We start from the raw sequence: 15,987 nt of genomic DNA, 5'->3' as shown, positions 1-15,987 counted from the left end.
AAATACCCCGAACAAAACATTCAGTGAGGGAAAGACTTTCAAGAGTGACTGATGATTTTAGGAGGCTCCATTTTTGGGTGCCCAACTCAGGATACCTTAAAGGGATCAGATTTTCCAAAAGCGCTGAGCACCTGCTGTCTGAAAATCAGTTCCCTTTAAAAGTATCTCATGTTGAGCACCCAAATATTGAGACATTCACAATCACTACTGCCTTTTGAAGATCTTGTCCCCAAAACATAATATGGCAATTTCTTTACCTGAATGAGATCTGTAGTTTTGATATAGCTGATATATCCTTTTAGGTTTTCTAACAACATATTGTTTTTTGTCAACTGAGTTCTTGCTGGCGTAGTGAAATAGTGACCTCAGATCACTAAAACGAAAAGCAACTCCCTTCATTATGCTTTGTGCAGTGTCACCAGTAAGGAACATTGCATTAGGGTCATTGATGCACTTCATTAGCAGTGCAAGCTCAGCTTGAGTGAAGTCTTGAATCTCATCACCATAAAGCTCATGGATGGACCATGGTAGCTCCTCAAGCTTAGAGAGTCTTTGAGATAAATTGTATAGGACATCTTCCTCATCAAAGTAACCTCTTTGTGACCTTATTTGCTGATAAAGACAAAAGAGACGATAGATTTCACTCCGGTCTTCCTTGAAGTTTGGTGATCTCTTCCGCCCTAGTTTTTTGTACTCTTCTTCTGTAAGTTTACCCTGAGGACAACTTAGTGCTTCAAAAGACCCTTTCAAAAAAGATTTTATTTCTTTCCAAACCAATGCAGGGTTATAGGAGTTTTTGCCTTTCATCATTTTTGGCCACATTTCATTAGCAAACACATCATAAGTCACAAAAACTCGAGGGTCATTTTCTCTTGAGTGAGCTTCTGCAGCCTTTTCATCCTCACCATATTCTACTTCAGCGTTACCTTCTTCCTCCTCATCTTGCCAATTTGGAATTACCAAATCTTCTTGAGTGGACCAACCAACAATGGTTCTTTTAAGACTTCCATCTTCATTCCTAAGAAAAAATGGATCAGGCATGGATGCATCGAGTAATAGTAACAACTGTTTTGAGGTGACATACAATGGGAAATTTTCATCTTTAACTTCTTGTAGCTTGTAAACATTAGGCTCAAGTGGCTGGAAATGACTTGTTGACTTAGAAGACTTACTAAGCTCAATAAAATTCCTCTGAACCTCTTGGCACAGAACGTGATTTTTAGTAACAAAGATCTGATGCAAGTGTTCCAATTTGTCAGATTCTACTGCGCTAGAGTCTTCCTCCTCTTCACAGTCACCTGATAAATTCAATTCAGCGTCATCTGCACTTGAATATTGTTCACCATCATCTTGTTCATCATCTATGCTTTCCAACTCAATTGACTCACTGGAATCATTGCTGCCTTGCTTTTCATCCTCCTCCTCCTCCCCTGTGCTTTCTTTTTCAGATTCAATTTCAAACTTTCTTCTCTGCCACATTTGTCTAACCAGCAAAGGGGCTTCTGCCAACTGTGCTTTCTCCCAGTAAGAATGGAATTTCTTCCATAGTCTATATAAGCAACAAGTAGTCTTTCCTGTTCCACTCCGTCCAATTAAGATTATTGGCTCCATGGGCTTGGGACTGAGGTCAATCACTGCATACTCTAACTCACCAACTCTGAAGGGGTATTCAACAGTAGAATTCATATCATTTATGATGTTAAGTGCCATGTTAGTACTGAAGCTGTGAAATTTCATTATATTATATTCCGTTTCCACTGCGCTGGCTGGAGGGAAGTATTCAGGTATGATGTGTTCTTTTGTTTTTTCTGCCTCTGTGTCTTCAACATAACAACGAGGAATGCGCTTTTGCATTTTCAAGTTAGAAGACTGCTTGATTTTACTTATACCCTTCAGTTTTTTCCTCAAGATGCAGGACAAGCCACGGTTGTATGCAGTACATATAGTGCCGATAGCACGGTCAAGTTTGCAATGATCAAGAACAATGTCCCATATTCTAATGATTTCAGTGTAAACTCTCCCAGACTTCTCTAGAGGATGTATAGACTGTTCTGTCTCTATAATCTTTTCTGCAGCCTCACTACAACGGGGAGAAAAGTCTATTGCAAGCTCCCATAACATCCTTGCTCCTTTGTCCAGCTTAGCTTCGTATAGCTGAATATCGGCTTTCAAATGTTTTAGCCGCTTTTGGAGGCTCTGGGTCCATTCTCCATTTCCAAGATGCTGAATTGCCAGTATAATTTTCTTTTTCATATAATGAGGTACAGCTTTGCTGCCTAGCTTCTTTAGCATTTCAGAAGTGCACTCTATTTCCCATGTCATGTTATCAAAGTCCTGAATATATGCCTCAATGTCCTGAATCTGCCCACTAACTTCCATTGTTTCTTCACCTACACCATTAGGCATGGGCATGTCAGATTCACCACACTCCTTCTCAGTATCCTCCACTTTCTCAGGGTCAGCATCCTCTCCTTTACTGTGAGCCAAACTCTCATATCCACAGGTTTGCTGGGGCTCACTCTTTTTACCTTCAACGCTCGTTGGTGCTGAAGATGGGTTTGGTACCTGAGAATTATCCTCTATCGGGTTGTCACCCAATTGAAGACACTGGATTAAATCTGTGATTGCTTTCAGTAGGCTTTCCCGCAGAGTCAAGGGCTTATTTACTTCTCCAGTTTCTTGCTTTGTCAGCTGAGCAACGTCTGCTTCTTCCCAGTTATCAGGAACTGGATCTGTATTTTGGATATTAGCAGGTGCTGAGTTGCCAGATGATGCTCTCCAGACAGATGCAGATGATGAATGAGCTGTGCTTTTTGGCTGTGATGTGTTACAGACTGGAATGGATTTAGGCAGCTTAACTAGCTGCCCTACTGTATCTTGCCGGTGCTTCCTCTTCTCTGACACAGCTGTATTCCAGTTGAGTAGCCGAGGGTCATTTTTTTTTATTCTGTGCCTCACATCTTTTCCTAATTTATTTTTCAAGTTAAAGTTAATGTCAAACTTTGCTAACGAATCCATTATTTTCTTAACCTGCTTTGACTGTGCTTTCTGAAATATAATATGCATCACTGTATTTCCATTCTTATCTTGGCTGTTTGGATTAAGGTGTGGGAAAGTGGATGGGTTTGAACCAAAGAGATCCAGTAGATAGTTCAGAAAGCGTAAACCAATGTCATCTGAAAGAAATATAACAACAAATCACTAACTTAAATATACTTTCTCCTGAGAACAAGAAAATGTATATTACTAATCTCTTTACTGCTATTAACTGAAAATAAATGTACTTCACAATAATAAAGTGAATTTAGTGCTTCTAACACATCTCATTTTGATAGCCCTAAAAACTGAGGTTTTCTATTTATTCAGAAAAACAGGCACAACAGCAGCAATGGCAACAGAAGATTTGACACATTCCCCCCACCACTGCGCTGAATTTTTCTTTTAACCTTCTTGGGTGAGAGGCTTGTTTAGTCTCCATGTCTGCTCAATTAACAGCTTCTCCTCATGCAATTGCCAACAAAAGTGCCAGCTTTTTTGATTTTTCTGAGGTTGGACATTTGTCAGCTTGGTAGTGAACTATGTTGGGTGACCTATTGAAACGAACAACATCTGATGTTGGTAGCATTTGGTCACTGTAAACCTAGTCCAACTTCAAACCATTTTCCCAAAGCTGAAGTTTCCTGAGCCACCTATATGCCCTACAGAAGATTAGAGATATCAGATATTCTACAGTCATGTGGCAATTTGAGTACACATGAAAAAACAATTTCTAAATTGTAAACCCTGAATATAGCATGATGGCCAAAATTATTACTAAAAATTTTCATCTTAAAAAAATGTATACAATTGTAAGAAAAACTTCAATAAAGACACTGCTTTAATCTTTTGGATTTACAAAACCATTTTTATACAAAACCTGAATTTTGAACCTAACTTGACAGTTTATCAGAACACAAGAAGGGCCATACTGGGTCAGAACAATGGTCCATCTAGCCCAGTACGCTGTCTTCCAACAATGGCCAATGCCAAATGCTTCAGAGGGAATTAACAGAACAGGGCAATTTATTGAGTGATCCATCCCTGGTCATCCAGTCCCATCTTCTGGTAGTCAAAGATTTAGGGACGCCTAGAACATAGTGTTGTGCCCTAAGCATCTTGGCTAATCGCCACTGATGGACTTATCCTCCATGAACTTATCTAGTTCTTTTCTGAACCCTGTTACAGTTTCAGACCATCCCCTGACAATGAGTTCCACTGTGTGTGTCAAGTAATATTTCCTTTTGTTCATTTTAAACCTGCTGCCTATTAATTTCAGTGACCCCTGGTTCTTGCATTATGTGAAGGAGTAAATAAACACTTCCTTATTCACTTTCTCCATACCAACCAAGATTTTATAGACCTCTATCATATCCTCTCTTAGTTGTCTCTTTTCCAAGCTGAAAAGTCCCAGTCTTTTTAATTTCTCCTCACTGGAAACTGTTCCATACCCCTAATCATTTTTATTGCCCTTCTCGGTACCTTTTCCCAATCCTAATACATCTTTATAGAGATGGGGTGACCAGAACTGCACGCAGTATTCAAGGTGTGGGCGCATGGATTTATACAGTGACATTATGATATTTTCTGTCTTATTATCTATTCTTTTCCTAAAGATTCCTAACACTCAGCTGGGCTTTTTTTTTTTTTTTTGCTTTCTTTTTGGACAGCCGCTGCACACTGATCAGAAGTTTTCAGAGAACTATCTACAATGACTCCAAGATCTCTTTCTTGAGTAGCAGCAAATTTAGACACCATCATTTTGTATGTATAGTTGGGATATTTTCTAATGCGCATTACTTTGCATTTTCATCTGCCATTTTGTTGCCCAGTCACCCAGTTTTGTGAGATCCCTTTGTAACTTTTCACAGTCTGATTTGGACTTAACCATCTTCAGTAACTTTGCATCATCTGCAAATTTTGCCACGCACTGTTTACCCCTTTTTCCCATATCAATTATGAATATTTTGATCAGCACTGTTCCCGGTACAGATCTTTGGGGAACACCATGATTTACCTCTTTCCATTTGAAAATGACCAGTCAATCCTACCCTGTTTTCTGTCTTTTAACCAGCCACTGATCCATGAGAGGACCTTCCCTCTTATCCACTGTCAGTTTACTGTGCTTAAAAGCCTTTGGTGAGGAACCTTTTCAAAGACTTTCTGAAAATTTATAACAAAATGTAAAATAATCTGTATTATTTAAATTTATACTAATTTCTTTTGGACGAAGCTCTAAAGTGTTTTACTCAGTTTTTATTCTGTTCTTATTGAGGCAAAGCTCCCATTGAAGTCAATGAATGCTTAGCTTCGTGAGGACCGAATGAAAATAGAGTAAAGAACTTAAGGAAATTATGGGGCAAATTCTGGAGACTCAATAGCTGTAACTCAGTTTTCAACATTTCTCTTCCTTTTCTTACCCTTCACATTTTTTTGGTCCTATACAATATTAATCATTATGCAGGTGTAGAAGTAGAAATAATAAATCTTCCTTCCTAAAATAATCAGAATAAATTAACATTTAGGTGGAACTGTGCACCAAAACAAAGACTTACCTCTTTTATCTAAGCAGATGGAGACTGCAGCATGCAAAGGAGTATCGCCTTCGACAAGGGAAACACTCCGAGGATCTGCTCCACTGCTCAGCAGCAAATAAGCCAATTCAAAATCATTATTTTTCAAACACATCTGCAATGGTTTTTCAGGGATGGCTCCAGTCCCCTCAGGTGAAGCTAGTGAAATAGATTGGAATATTTAAGATTAAATTTGATACACTAGATCTGTAAACTCAAAAAGAGCATCAAATGTAAGACATCAGCTTCAGTTGTTGAGAGAGTAGATGTTAAAAAAGAATATATGCATTGTTTAACCAGCTGATCACATTTATACATTTAACAGACTATTAAGGAAATTCAAATATTAAGCCAACCTCATATGAACTCTCCCAAAACTGAGCTAAGTTAAAAACAACTTCTCTCTTCAAATATAAAGGCCAGGATTTCCCTCAACATACCTGTTTCAGTAAATCAGTGTAGAAGTCAAATACTTGAAGTGAATTCTTCTGGCTTCAGACATATACAGAACTATAGCGCTGCTTGTACACATTAGTGGTACACACTAAGACTACTTCCTCCCTCCCCTTTTAAAAATATTAATTTATCCCCACTGCTTCGGTCGAGGGGGGTTGGGGGGAACATGTCAGAGTAATCCTGATTTCCAAACCTAGCAGAAGAAAAGGACTAAAACAGAACAGATCCCAGAGTGTCACAACCAGTAACTGCTCCTCTTCTCCAAAAGCCCTCATATCTGGTGAGCCACAATGGCCATTTCATCTCTTTTCTCTCTCTTTAAAGCTTCAGCTACTTGCACTGAACACTCTTTGGAGAATGGAACTTGTCTTCATGCCTACCTTAAAACACCTAGAATACTGTATAGGAAGGTGGGGTGCGGGGGGAGAGAGAGAGAGAGAGAGAGAGAGAGAGAGAGAGTGTGCGCGCGCGCGCATTTTGCCATGAAAAACCTTAAGGAAAATAATATGGGGGTCCAAGGTGAGGTTAACTGTGCCTATTTACATTCAGAACAAAGAACACAAGCTCTTTACAGTTCTCCTCACCCAAAGTGAGGAAAAACTCATTTCCCATTCAGATTTAAAGTGGAAACTTAAAAATGGATAAGTGTGGTAGTGTCTGCATGAAGAGCCTCCCAAGAAGTGAATAGCTAAAGCAACTGTGACACACAAAGGCAAAAATGTCAGTTCTGCTCTTTTAAGCAGGAAGAAATAGAGGAAAGGGAATGAGGAAGTAAAATAAATAAATAAAATACAATAAAAAAAATCAAGCAAAGCTTAAGGCAAAAAATAATGCTTGACCATTTCCCCGCCAAATACAATCCTATATCCATTTCAGATCAGATTCTGCCACACTTACTCAAGCTGAGTAGTAGCTTACTCCACAATCAATAGAGGGGATAGAATCAAGCCTTTAATAAAACAGCTACTGCATTTACATTGGGCCAGAAGAGGCAGGTTGTGATATTTCTAAAATAATCTGTTTCAGTCAGCAAACAGAAGTTTCAAATCTTCTAGGACATTTTAATATCTGTGAGTTTTCACCTCCTCTTTCTAGCAAGCATCTTACGAGATGCACCCGTCGCTTATCCAATCTGTCCACCTGTTTGATAACACTGCCAATGTTGAGATCCGGAAGACTGCAGTTTCTGATGAGTCCACCACATGATGGCATTTCCCCGTTGGCTTTCCGTGTTAGCAATAGCAAAACTTCATGCCACATTTGCTTCTCCAACAAAAGCTTTATGAAACTGCTAGCACAGGTATCATAAATGTCACAAACCATTTCTTCAGGAATTTCTGCAAGGAAGCAAAGCAAAAGATAATTAAATAGAAGCAGGGTAGCAATAAAATAATGACCAATGCAAACTGATTCCAGAATCACTGACTGGAAAAAAAAATACAAAACCCCATTAAAATACAGTATATGTAACTGGCAGTCTTGCATTAATACTCTATATCCAGCACCATGAGGGGAAAAACAAAAACAAAATCAATGCTACCTTAGGCAAGCAAAAAGGTTCTTTTCTGAGATCAGCTTAGGAGGCTTAAAAAAATCTAAGTAACCTTAATTTAAATAATGGAGTTTCTTAGATTCATAGATTTTAAGGCCAGAAGGGACTATTATGAACATCTGGTTTGAGATCCTGATAACAAAGGCCACCCTTAGAAGGCCATCAACTACATGATAAAGCTGCAGTTTGACCATATTTTTTCAAGACAGAAGATTTAGGACTTCATAAAGGACTTCACAAACTAGTGGTAAATGAGTTACTACTTTAGTACCTCAAGGAAACAAGAAATCACTGGATAACTCAAAACTACCAATCAGACAATTCCCATTCCTGGAAAACGGCAAAGCAGTAACTCAGGTTGTTATTCCCTGAATGGGAGGTGAGTTGTAAACCACAATGATGCTCCAGATACCTCAAACCTTCTCACAAAGCATGAGAGAACTGACTGGACGTGGTACAGATAGAGAATGCAAAATCAGAGAGCAACTCCATCTAATTGTCCCAATAGTGCAAGTTCTTGACACTTGAAGAGAAGACCTTCAGTTTCAGAACAACTATCGGTGTCAGGAAAGGAATCTTCATCAGGCACCAAATATGCACCTGTGGAATCTTGACTATTAAAGATTAGTTAATGCAGGAGCCTTTGGAGGAGAACCAAAGGGTTACAAGTAAAGCACCTTTGCTATTAAACCGTCTCAATCTAAATACAAGGGTACTGAATACAGAGGGGGCTTCCTATACTGAAATCAGATAGCAGGTAAAGCCAGATAGAATTGGACCAATTAGATTGGATTTAAATAACCCTCCAAAATGGAAGGGAGACCTGAACACTGATCAATACAAAAAATCAAGAAAAACTAAACACAAAGTGAAGGCAGACACAGACTCATTGTTTCCAAGTCAGAACAGTGTTATTACCGCTTTACAAAAAGAATTCTACTTTGCTTAACAACATGTATCACCAGAAGCTGCTTGGCTCCCTGTGAGAAGTGAGTTGGTCTCCATCCATGTCTTAATGGACAGGAGTGTGCACATGACAAAATATATCGCCACAACTGTCACTAACTCACAACCAGTAGAGTCCACGGATTCATAAAGACATGAAGAGTGAACTACACTTTTAGTCCTAAAGGTGATGGTCTCCTGGAAAGGGCTGAGGCACTTTGGTGAGGCAGTATTGAGAAGTCTGCAGTGCTGCTGCCTCTGCTATATCTGTTAAAGGACCTTTGTCTCTGAGGCTCTCAGTCTGGCACTTTTATCAAAAGGACTAAATTCATGGGAATAAAAGAGCTTTTATTCTCCTGCTCTCATCCCTCGATTTTCTGAAACAAACCTCAACAGCTGCACTCTTCTGGACCCTTTTCATCCTGAGGACACCATTTATCTTACTGGCTTCTAAGCTTCCCCCAGCAGAAAGTGTGACTATGCTAATGAACTTCAACTTTTCTTAGGGCAGGCTCATCGCAGCTGTGGCCAGAGGGACTACCCTTTGTCTCTAACAGAGAGATCAATTTACCAGACATAGACACTTAGGGCAAAACCCAGCTCCCTTAGCAATGGAACTGGGGTGGTTCTGCACCACTCAAACTCCCTGTGCAGCAGTGAGAAAGAAAAGGGCACAGGTGAGTCAGGAAGCAAGGCTGCTGCAGCAAACACATTCCTGTCCTCTCCATTCCCATTGGGGCCAGGCAGACTACTTCATCCCCCTCTTCCATACATCTGCTTAGTCCAGGACCCAGGCTCTGGATTTGGATCTTAACACAGTTCTATTCTGAAGAGTGACTCTAAACAAAATAGCAACATGGGATTCCGTGTTTGCCATCCACCAATTATTTCCAGATCAAATTTGCCGAGTTTATACAAGTACATACATGAGTCTTCTGACTGCCAGCTCAGAAAGATCTGAATAAAAGATTCCGCAGACTAAATTCTGCTCTCAGTTTCAACTGTGCAACTCAGTTGTCTACAAGTTCTTTAATTGGATTGCTCTGGTGTAACTGCGGGCAAAAATTTTCTCTACGGCAGAAACTAATTTAAATAGTTCTGCTGTAAGCCAGAACAAAAACACAGTTTCTTTTTGCTCGGTTGGCTTGACAATTCTAACACTTATTTTTGTCACTAAAGGCAGTATACACAACTTTGACACAGGGTGCAGCTCTGTTGAATAAGAAAATGCCATCATTTTTATGCTCTCTCTTTTCTGAGAAAAATTTTACTGTAACGTTCACAAATCTCGAAAGTCTTTGACTCTTTTTGGAATTTAAAAAAAAAGGGGGGGGGGAATTTAGAAAGAACCTACTCAGAAGGAGACTAGGCACAATGGAAAGATTCTATAAAAATGAAAGAGTTAGTATCCTGAAAATCTGGGTGAAGAAGAAGAGTAGAGTAGAAACTCAGTGGCACGGTCATGAGTGAAGCATGAAAAGCTAGACAGCTAAAGAGTAGACCAGGGATTACTCACCTTTTTCTGATTACAACTGATAACCTTTAAATGCCCTTTTAATCGCAACTCCCTTACAGGCTTTCATATTTACAACAATACATTTCAAAACATGCTGGGGGTTACCCAGTTAGAGTAGCAGAGCCTTTGTAGCATTCCCATCACCAAATTCCCTTTCTGGTCTGACTGACTGCTTGCCAAGCAGCGTTCCCTCACACACACACCCAGCACACAGCCATAGTATGTGCACAGCTTTCTAAGATCAAGATAGAAAATGGTTCGATTAAATGTTAAGTTTCTAGCTTTTGTAAAGATGAAAAATTTCCCATTTTTAAATCCCATTATCCTTATACTGAAAAACTACCATGATCCACCACCTCTCACCCCTATAGTATCCCAGCATATCACCTCCCCAGCACTGAGTTCCAAAGTTTGCGAAATGCTGCAGAAGGGAAGAAAAATTAAAAATGCTTTTATCTTTTAGAAAGCAGCTGTTAGCCAGGTGTTGAGCTTTAGGGGGACATGTGATATTCCTGGGAGGGCTAACAGTTCTATATTTTGCTTTGCCCCCTGGGGAAATTCAGAGACAGGTGGCAAGATGCTATTCGCAGCATCAGAAATAAACTTGGTAGGTACCATCTTAGAGCTGGGCTAGAAGGCACCTCCATGCCTGCCATAAAGCTATCACTTTGGGGACCTGTAAAACAGGGATCTGTCAAGGATATCTCAGGGAACCTGGGGCAGTTTGTGAACCCAACCTCTGCCAGGATGGACATACCTGATGCAGAGGCATCGCGGTGAAGATGGCATGTGGAGACCAGCACTCCTTGCAAGCCCAGCACTATGTGGGCTGAGCCACCAGCCATGGTCAGTCTGACTCTTGAGCCACGCCTCAGGATTGTTCTGATCTGGTAGCCATGACCTGGCAGAGGACGGAGGCCTGGCAGGCTGTGAACTCCCCACATCCAGGGATCAGCAGACAGCAAGGTCGTGAGAAACTCAAGTTCAACTAGAACATCTGTCTGCCTGTGAGCGGAAGTGCTGGCTCCCCATAGCAGCTGTGGTGGGAGGGGACTGAAGAGAAAAGTCCCTCAGAGCACGCACCTCCACTCATCCCTTCTAGACCCAGCATGTGGTTTAGAGCAACCTACGTGGCCTGGAGAGGGCCAACAGGAGCGCGAGAGCTCAAAGGAAGCATGACATCATTCAGACAACAACACTGTTCGATAAGCAGGTGACACAGCCAACACCCCTTTCTATTCAAAGCAGGAGCCCAGCCAGAACTCTCTAGCCTGAAGGATCCAGATTTCTAAAAGCAGAATCCAGGATATTTCTCTTAAGTGTCACCGGGAAGGAAAGGTGAGGTAGGGGAGCACCTGAGAGTGAGTCAGCAGCTTCTGAGGACAGGGTTGTTGGTACTGAGGAAAGTCCGGCAATTGCACGTATGGTGGGGTAGGGCTTACATAACTGGGGCAGGTGGACAAGGGAGAACATATGGAATGGGTGCCTTGCTGTCCCCACCCCCACAAAAAAAGACAGAAGATGGGGGAGGTGCACTGAGCCAGCAGGGGAGAAGAGCAGCTCTATATTCCCTGCCACGAGGATAGTGACAGCTGCGCTCCTACAAGTGTGCACAACCTTACAGTGGAAGCACCATCTCCTGTCAATCCTCACCAACTTTTTCCATCCTCCCTGGCATCTTTGGCCCTCTCTGCTATGGCTAAGCAGGTGGAGGTGAGCAGAAAGTGGCTTCCTAGCACCATGACACCTTTCCCCCCCTTAAGCCTTTAAATTGCATCCTAGGTTCACTCTCCTCCTGCCTGAAATGTGTCTTCTCTATTCCACTGCTTTATTCTCAAGAGTCCCACCTACTCTCCTTAAATCCTAGTCATTTAGGGCTTGATCCAAAGTCCACTGAAATCAATGGGAGTCTTTCCATTGACTTCAATGTGTTTTGGGTCAGGTACTTAGAGAAAGGGAGTCAATGCAACTCCCCTTCCGTTCCAGACATAATCAACAGGGCTTGGCGACCGCTCCCATAGCCATTGTTTTTTGTGTTTCAGTGGGAAAATACTCAAGCTCTGAGTTCAGTCTTCACTGTGGTAATGCCAAAAAGCATACACATTTCACCTGTAGGTTGGTTTCAATATGTATGTAAAATACTTTCTGTGGGTAAATGATTGTTGGGTTTACAACTCTGAGACTTCATCTGCACACCAGATAAACAAAAGCAAGTTCATTTAAAACAGACTGATAATATGTACCTCACTCAAACATCCATGGGAAAAGCTTTTACCATTCTTCAGGGGAGGGTGTTTAGACAGGCTTCCCTCCACAAAGAGCTTCTCTTTCTTTACCCTAAACGAAGTTACAAACAGTTTTCTCAAGAAAGGAAGCACCCTGAAAATATGGTAACTTGTATTCAAAATGATGTACGAATCCTAACTTTTTTTCAGTTCTTCTCTCTGCTCGAGAAATCCCTTTTACAACAATGGCTAGCCATATAAAATGACCGTTGACCTGTATCTGAACTGGTAGAAAAGATTCTGTAATACTATCAAACCCGCTTTCCAGGATCAGGCATTGCAGTGGAGTTATTTCTCCTTAGAGGCTGCTACTTCTAATGCTCACATGAAACGTTCGCAGAGTATAAATCTACACTTTGAGCTGCGGGGGTGTAAATCCCCGCTCAAGGAGACATACCCATGACCACTCTGATCAAGCTGTCATACCCCAAGTACATGTATGTACTAGGCACATACTTCGGCAGCTAGCCCCTCCTGCCGTGGCTACCCTACTATTTTTAGCGCACTAGTTCGATCAGAGCCCTTGTGGGTATGCCTCCTTGAGCTGGTAATTGCACATCCAGCTCAAAGTGTGGACATTCTCAGTGTCACAACAAAATGGCAACGGCGCACACTTCTTCCTTGTTGAGGTTGATACATTTATACATTTTTAAAGAAAAAAATGAGATGTGCATCTTAAACAGGGTTCATACCAGAGCGTCTAACATTAAGCAAGTTTAGTTAACCACAGAAAATACTGGAGATGCTACCAACCATCAGCTCACCTGTCCTATGTAATTTTTTCTTGCCAGAACCTGCCATAAAAAGCAGAATATATGCATAAGTCTTTCTGCAGTTCTGAATACAAAGATCTGCCCCTCTCCAAAGTCAGTATATTGGAATTAGAATAAAATTAAATCTTCCAGCAAACACCCTGGAATAGGTACTAACGGGTCATTAAAAGCACAATGTTTAATAGGCAGAAAATGGAATGCTAACGCACCTCCAGTTTATTCAGTATGATTGAAAAAACTGTCAAATGAAGCTTTGATTAAGGTAATTTACATTGATGACAAAGTGGTGGAAAATATACTAATACTTATTGCACATAGATGCATTAATGCAGTTATGATGTAACATGGCACAGACATGATATAATTATTAAAACAACACCTTTTAGATTATATTTGGAACTAGTATACACAGAATCATGCATTGGCCCTTTCCCCATGTCAAAATTAAAAAAAAAAAAACCACACACAACAAACACCACAGTAGTTAAAATCATAAAAGAACAGACCTGGTATGTTTACATTCTTTTGCCATGGCATTAATAATGACTGTATAAATTTAAGTATCTTTTCAGTGTACTGAGGTTTTTTTTTTGTTTCTGTAGTCTTCAAAAAGTTTAAATTAAAAAAGGCAAAACCCTCCAACAAGAATAGGAAGTAATATTTTTTCTGCAATTATTTCTCTGTTACAGATACTCGTGGAAAGCACTCTGTGTGTTAACATCAAATATATTTTTCACATCTATTAAGTTTGTGAAGGGGAGAGATGGGAATTCACTTTACCTTTTACAGTAGACAAAAGCTTCAGAAACCTCTGAACCGTCTCATGCTTCAACAAATTTTTATGCTGTGCTTGGTTTTCAGGACTGCAAAACATCAAGAACTGCTCAAAAGCATCCAGAAGAGAGTTGATTTCATTAACCAAGGCTTTGCTTTCACTCCTCCCTGAAAAAATATCACTGAAATTGGTAATCCTGTTACTTATTTGTTGCGGGGGGGGGGGGGGGGGAAATATAATTATACAATACATTTTATTGGCAGCTTCTGGAGTGCTAACATGGATAAAAAAAACACATTTTTTAAAATAAAAACATAGTAATGTAATACCTCCCAATTTATCCCATGCTCAGGATAATGGACAATCACTGCGTGGTTTACATTAGCTAACAAATGTCCTAAAAACAAAAGTCCAGACTCAGCATGAGTTTGCCAGCAGCTTTGCGGAATGTACGTTTGTCCACATGACAGACCATATAAGAATGACAGCTAGGGACAGCCCGGGAAAGCTAGTCATCTTCCAGGAGATCCAGAAGGGAGGTCAGACAGTTTGTCACAAAGCAGCAACTAAGGCGCAGCTCGCCTACTCCTGCACTAAGCCCAGAAAACCCTGCCATTCAGAACCACGCCCTTCAGAAAGGGAATGAGGTGTAAAAGTGCCAAGGCAAATGGAAAAGAAATTTTTGAGTGGAACAGGCAACCCTGGACCAAACAGTGGATCATATAGGACCTCAGCTCAATAAACTTATGCCCATTGTTACTACAACCCAGGCTGGAGGAATTAAGTTGATCTTTTCATTCTGAAGCCACCAGCATAGGGCCAGGGAAGACAATAATAGAGAGAGAGAAATGTAGGGACCACTTTTCCAGGAACTAGAGATAGAGGAGACGCATGTGAAAGTAAAACCCAGGGCACTACATTAGATCTATATACACAGGCTTTGAGGTAGGCTCAAGCCATGACTGACTCTGCCCAGGTCAGAGCTGAGACATGTCTCCTCTATTTCTGAATTGTGATTAAAAACATTTTAAAAATGCATTTCAAAGTTCGAGCATGGTGACAAGTGCTTTGTGCTGTGCAAACTTAATTCTAGCTCCACCACTTTGGTGTAGACAATAGTTTTATTGTGATACTAAACTTTGCTATTCTTTTTTGTGTTACTGAATGCAGTAGTTAAGAATTTCAGAGCAATGCAAGGGAGTTAGCCATACATCATCCATTAAAATCAGAGCTGGTCAAAATTTTTGAAACAAAGTAGGGCTGTCAAGTGATTTAAAAAATTAATTGTGATTAACAAACAAAAGAATACCATTTATCTAAATATTCTGGATGTTTTCTACATTTTCAAATATACTGATTTAAATTACACCACAGAATATAAAGTGAGCACTATATACTTCGTATTTATTTTTTATTACAAATATTTGCACTGTAAAAACCAAAATAGGTATTTTTCAATTCACCAAGTCTTGTAGTGCAATCTCTTTATCATGACAGTTGAACTTACAAATGTAGAATTATGTACTCCCAAAAAATCTGCATTCAGAAATAAAACGTAAAACTTTAGAGCCTACAAGTCCATTGAGTCCTACTTCTTGTTCAGCCAAATCGCTCAAACAAGTTTGTTTACATTTGCAGGAGATAATGCTGCGCGCTTCTGGCTTACGTCACCTGAAACTGAAAACAGGCATTCACGTGGCGCTGTCGTAGCCAGCGTCGCAAAATATTTATGTGCCAGATGTCCTATTCGTATGTCCCTTCATGCTTCAGCCACCATTCCAGAAGATATGCGTCCATGTAGATGATGGGTTCTGCTAGATAATGATGCAAAGCAGTGCAGGCCGGTGCATGTTCATTTTCATCATCTGAGTCAGATGACACCAGCAAAAGGTTGGTTTTCTTTTTCGGCAGTTTGGGTTCTGTAGTTTCTGCATCCAAGTGTTGGCTCTTTTAAGACTTCAGAAAGCATGTTCCACACCTCATCCCTCTCAGATTTTGGAAGGCATTTCAGATTATTAAACCTTGAGTTAAGTGTTGTAGTTATCTTTAGAAATCTCACATTGGTACCATCCTGGC

At 40.4% G+C, this 15,987-nt stretch overlaps 1 protein-coding gene across 1 annotated transcript in view; it reads right to left on the bottom strand.

Moving 5' to 3' along the window:
* Positions 1-15,987, bottom strand: part of TRANK1 (tetratricopeptide repeat and ankyrin repeat containing 1) — an 82,292-nt gene that overhangs the window by 27,816 nt on the left and 38,489 nt on the right. Inside the window, 4 exon segments of the mRNA XM_045005003.1 lie at positions 258-3,176; positions 5,592-5,768; positions 7,148-7,402; positions 13,917-14,078. Of these exon segments, the coding sequence (XP_044860938.1) occupies positions 258-3,176; positions 5,592-5,768; positions 7,148-7,402; positions 13,917-14,078 (3,513 nt within the window).

The sequence above is a fragment of the Mauremys mutica genome, chromosome 2, assembly GCF_020497125.1.
Source record: "Mauremys mutica isolate MM-2020 ecotype Southern chromosome 2, ASM2049712v1, whole genome shotgun sequence".
Taxonomy (NCBI): Eukaryota; Metazoa; Chordata; order Testudines; family Geoemydidae; genus Mauremys; species Mauremys mutica.
Note: the sequence above shows the minus strand (reverse complement) of the source record. Positions and strands in the feature narration are given on the sequence as shown.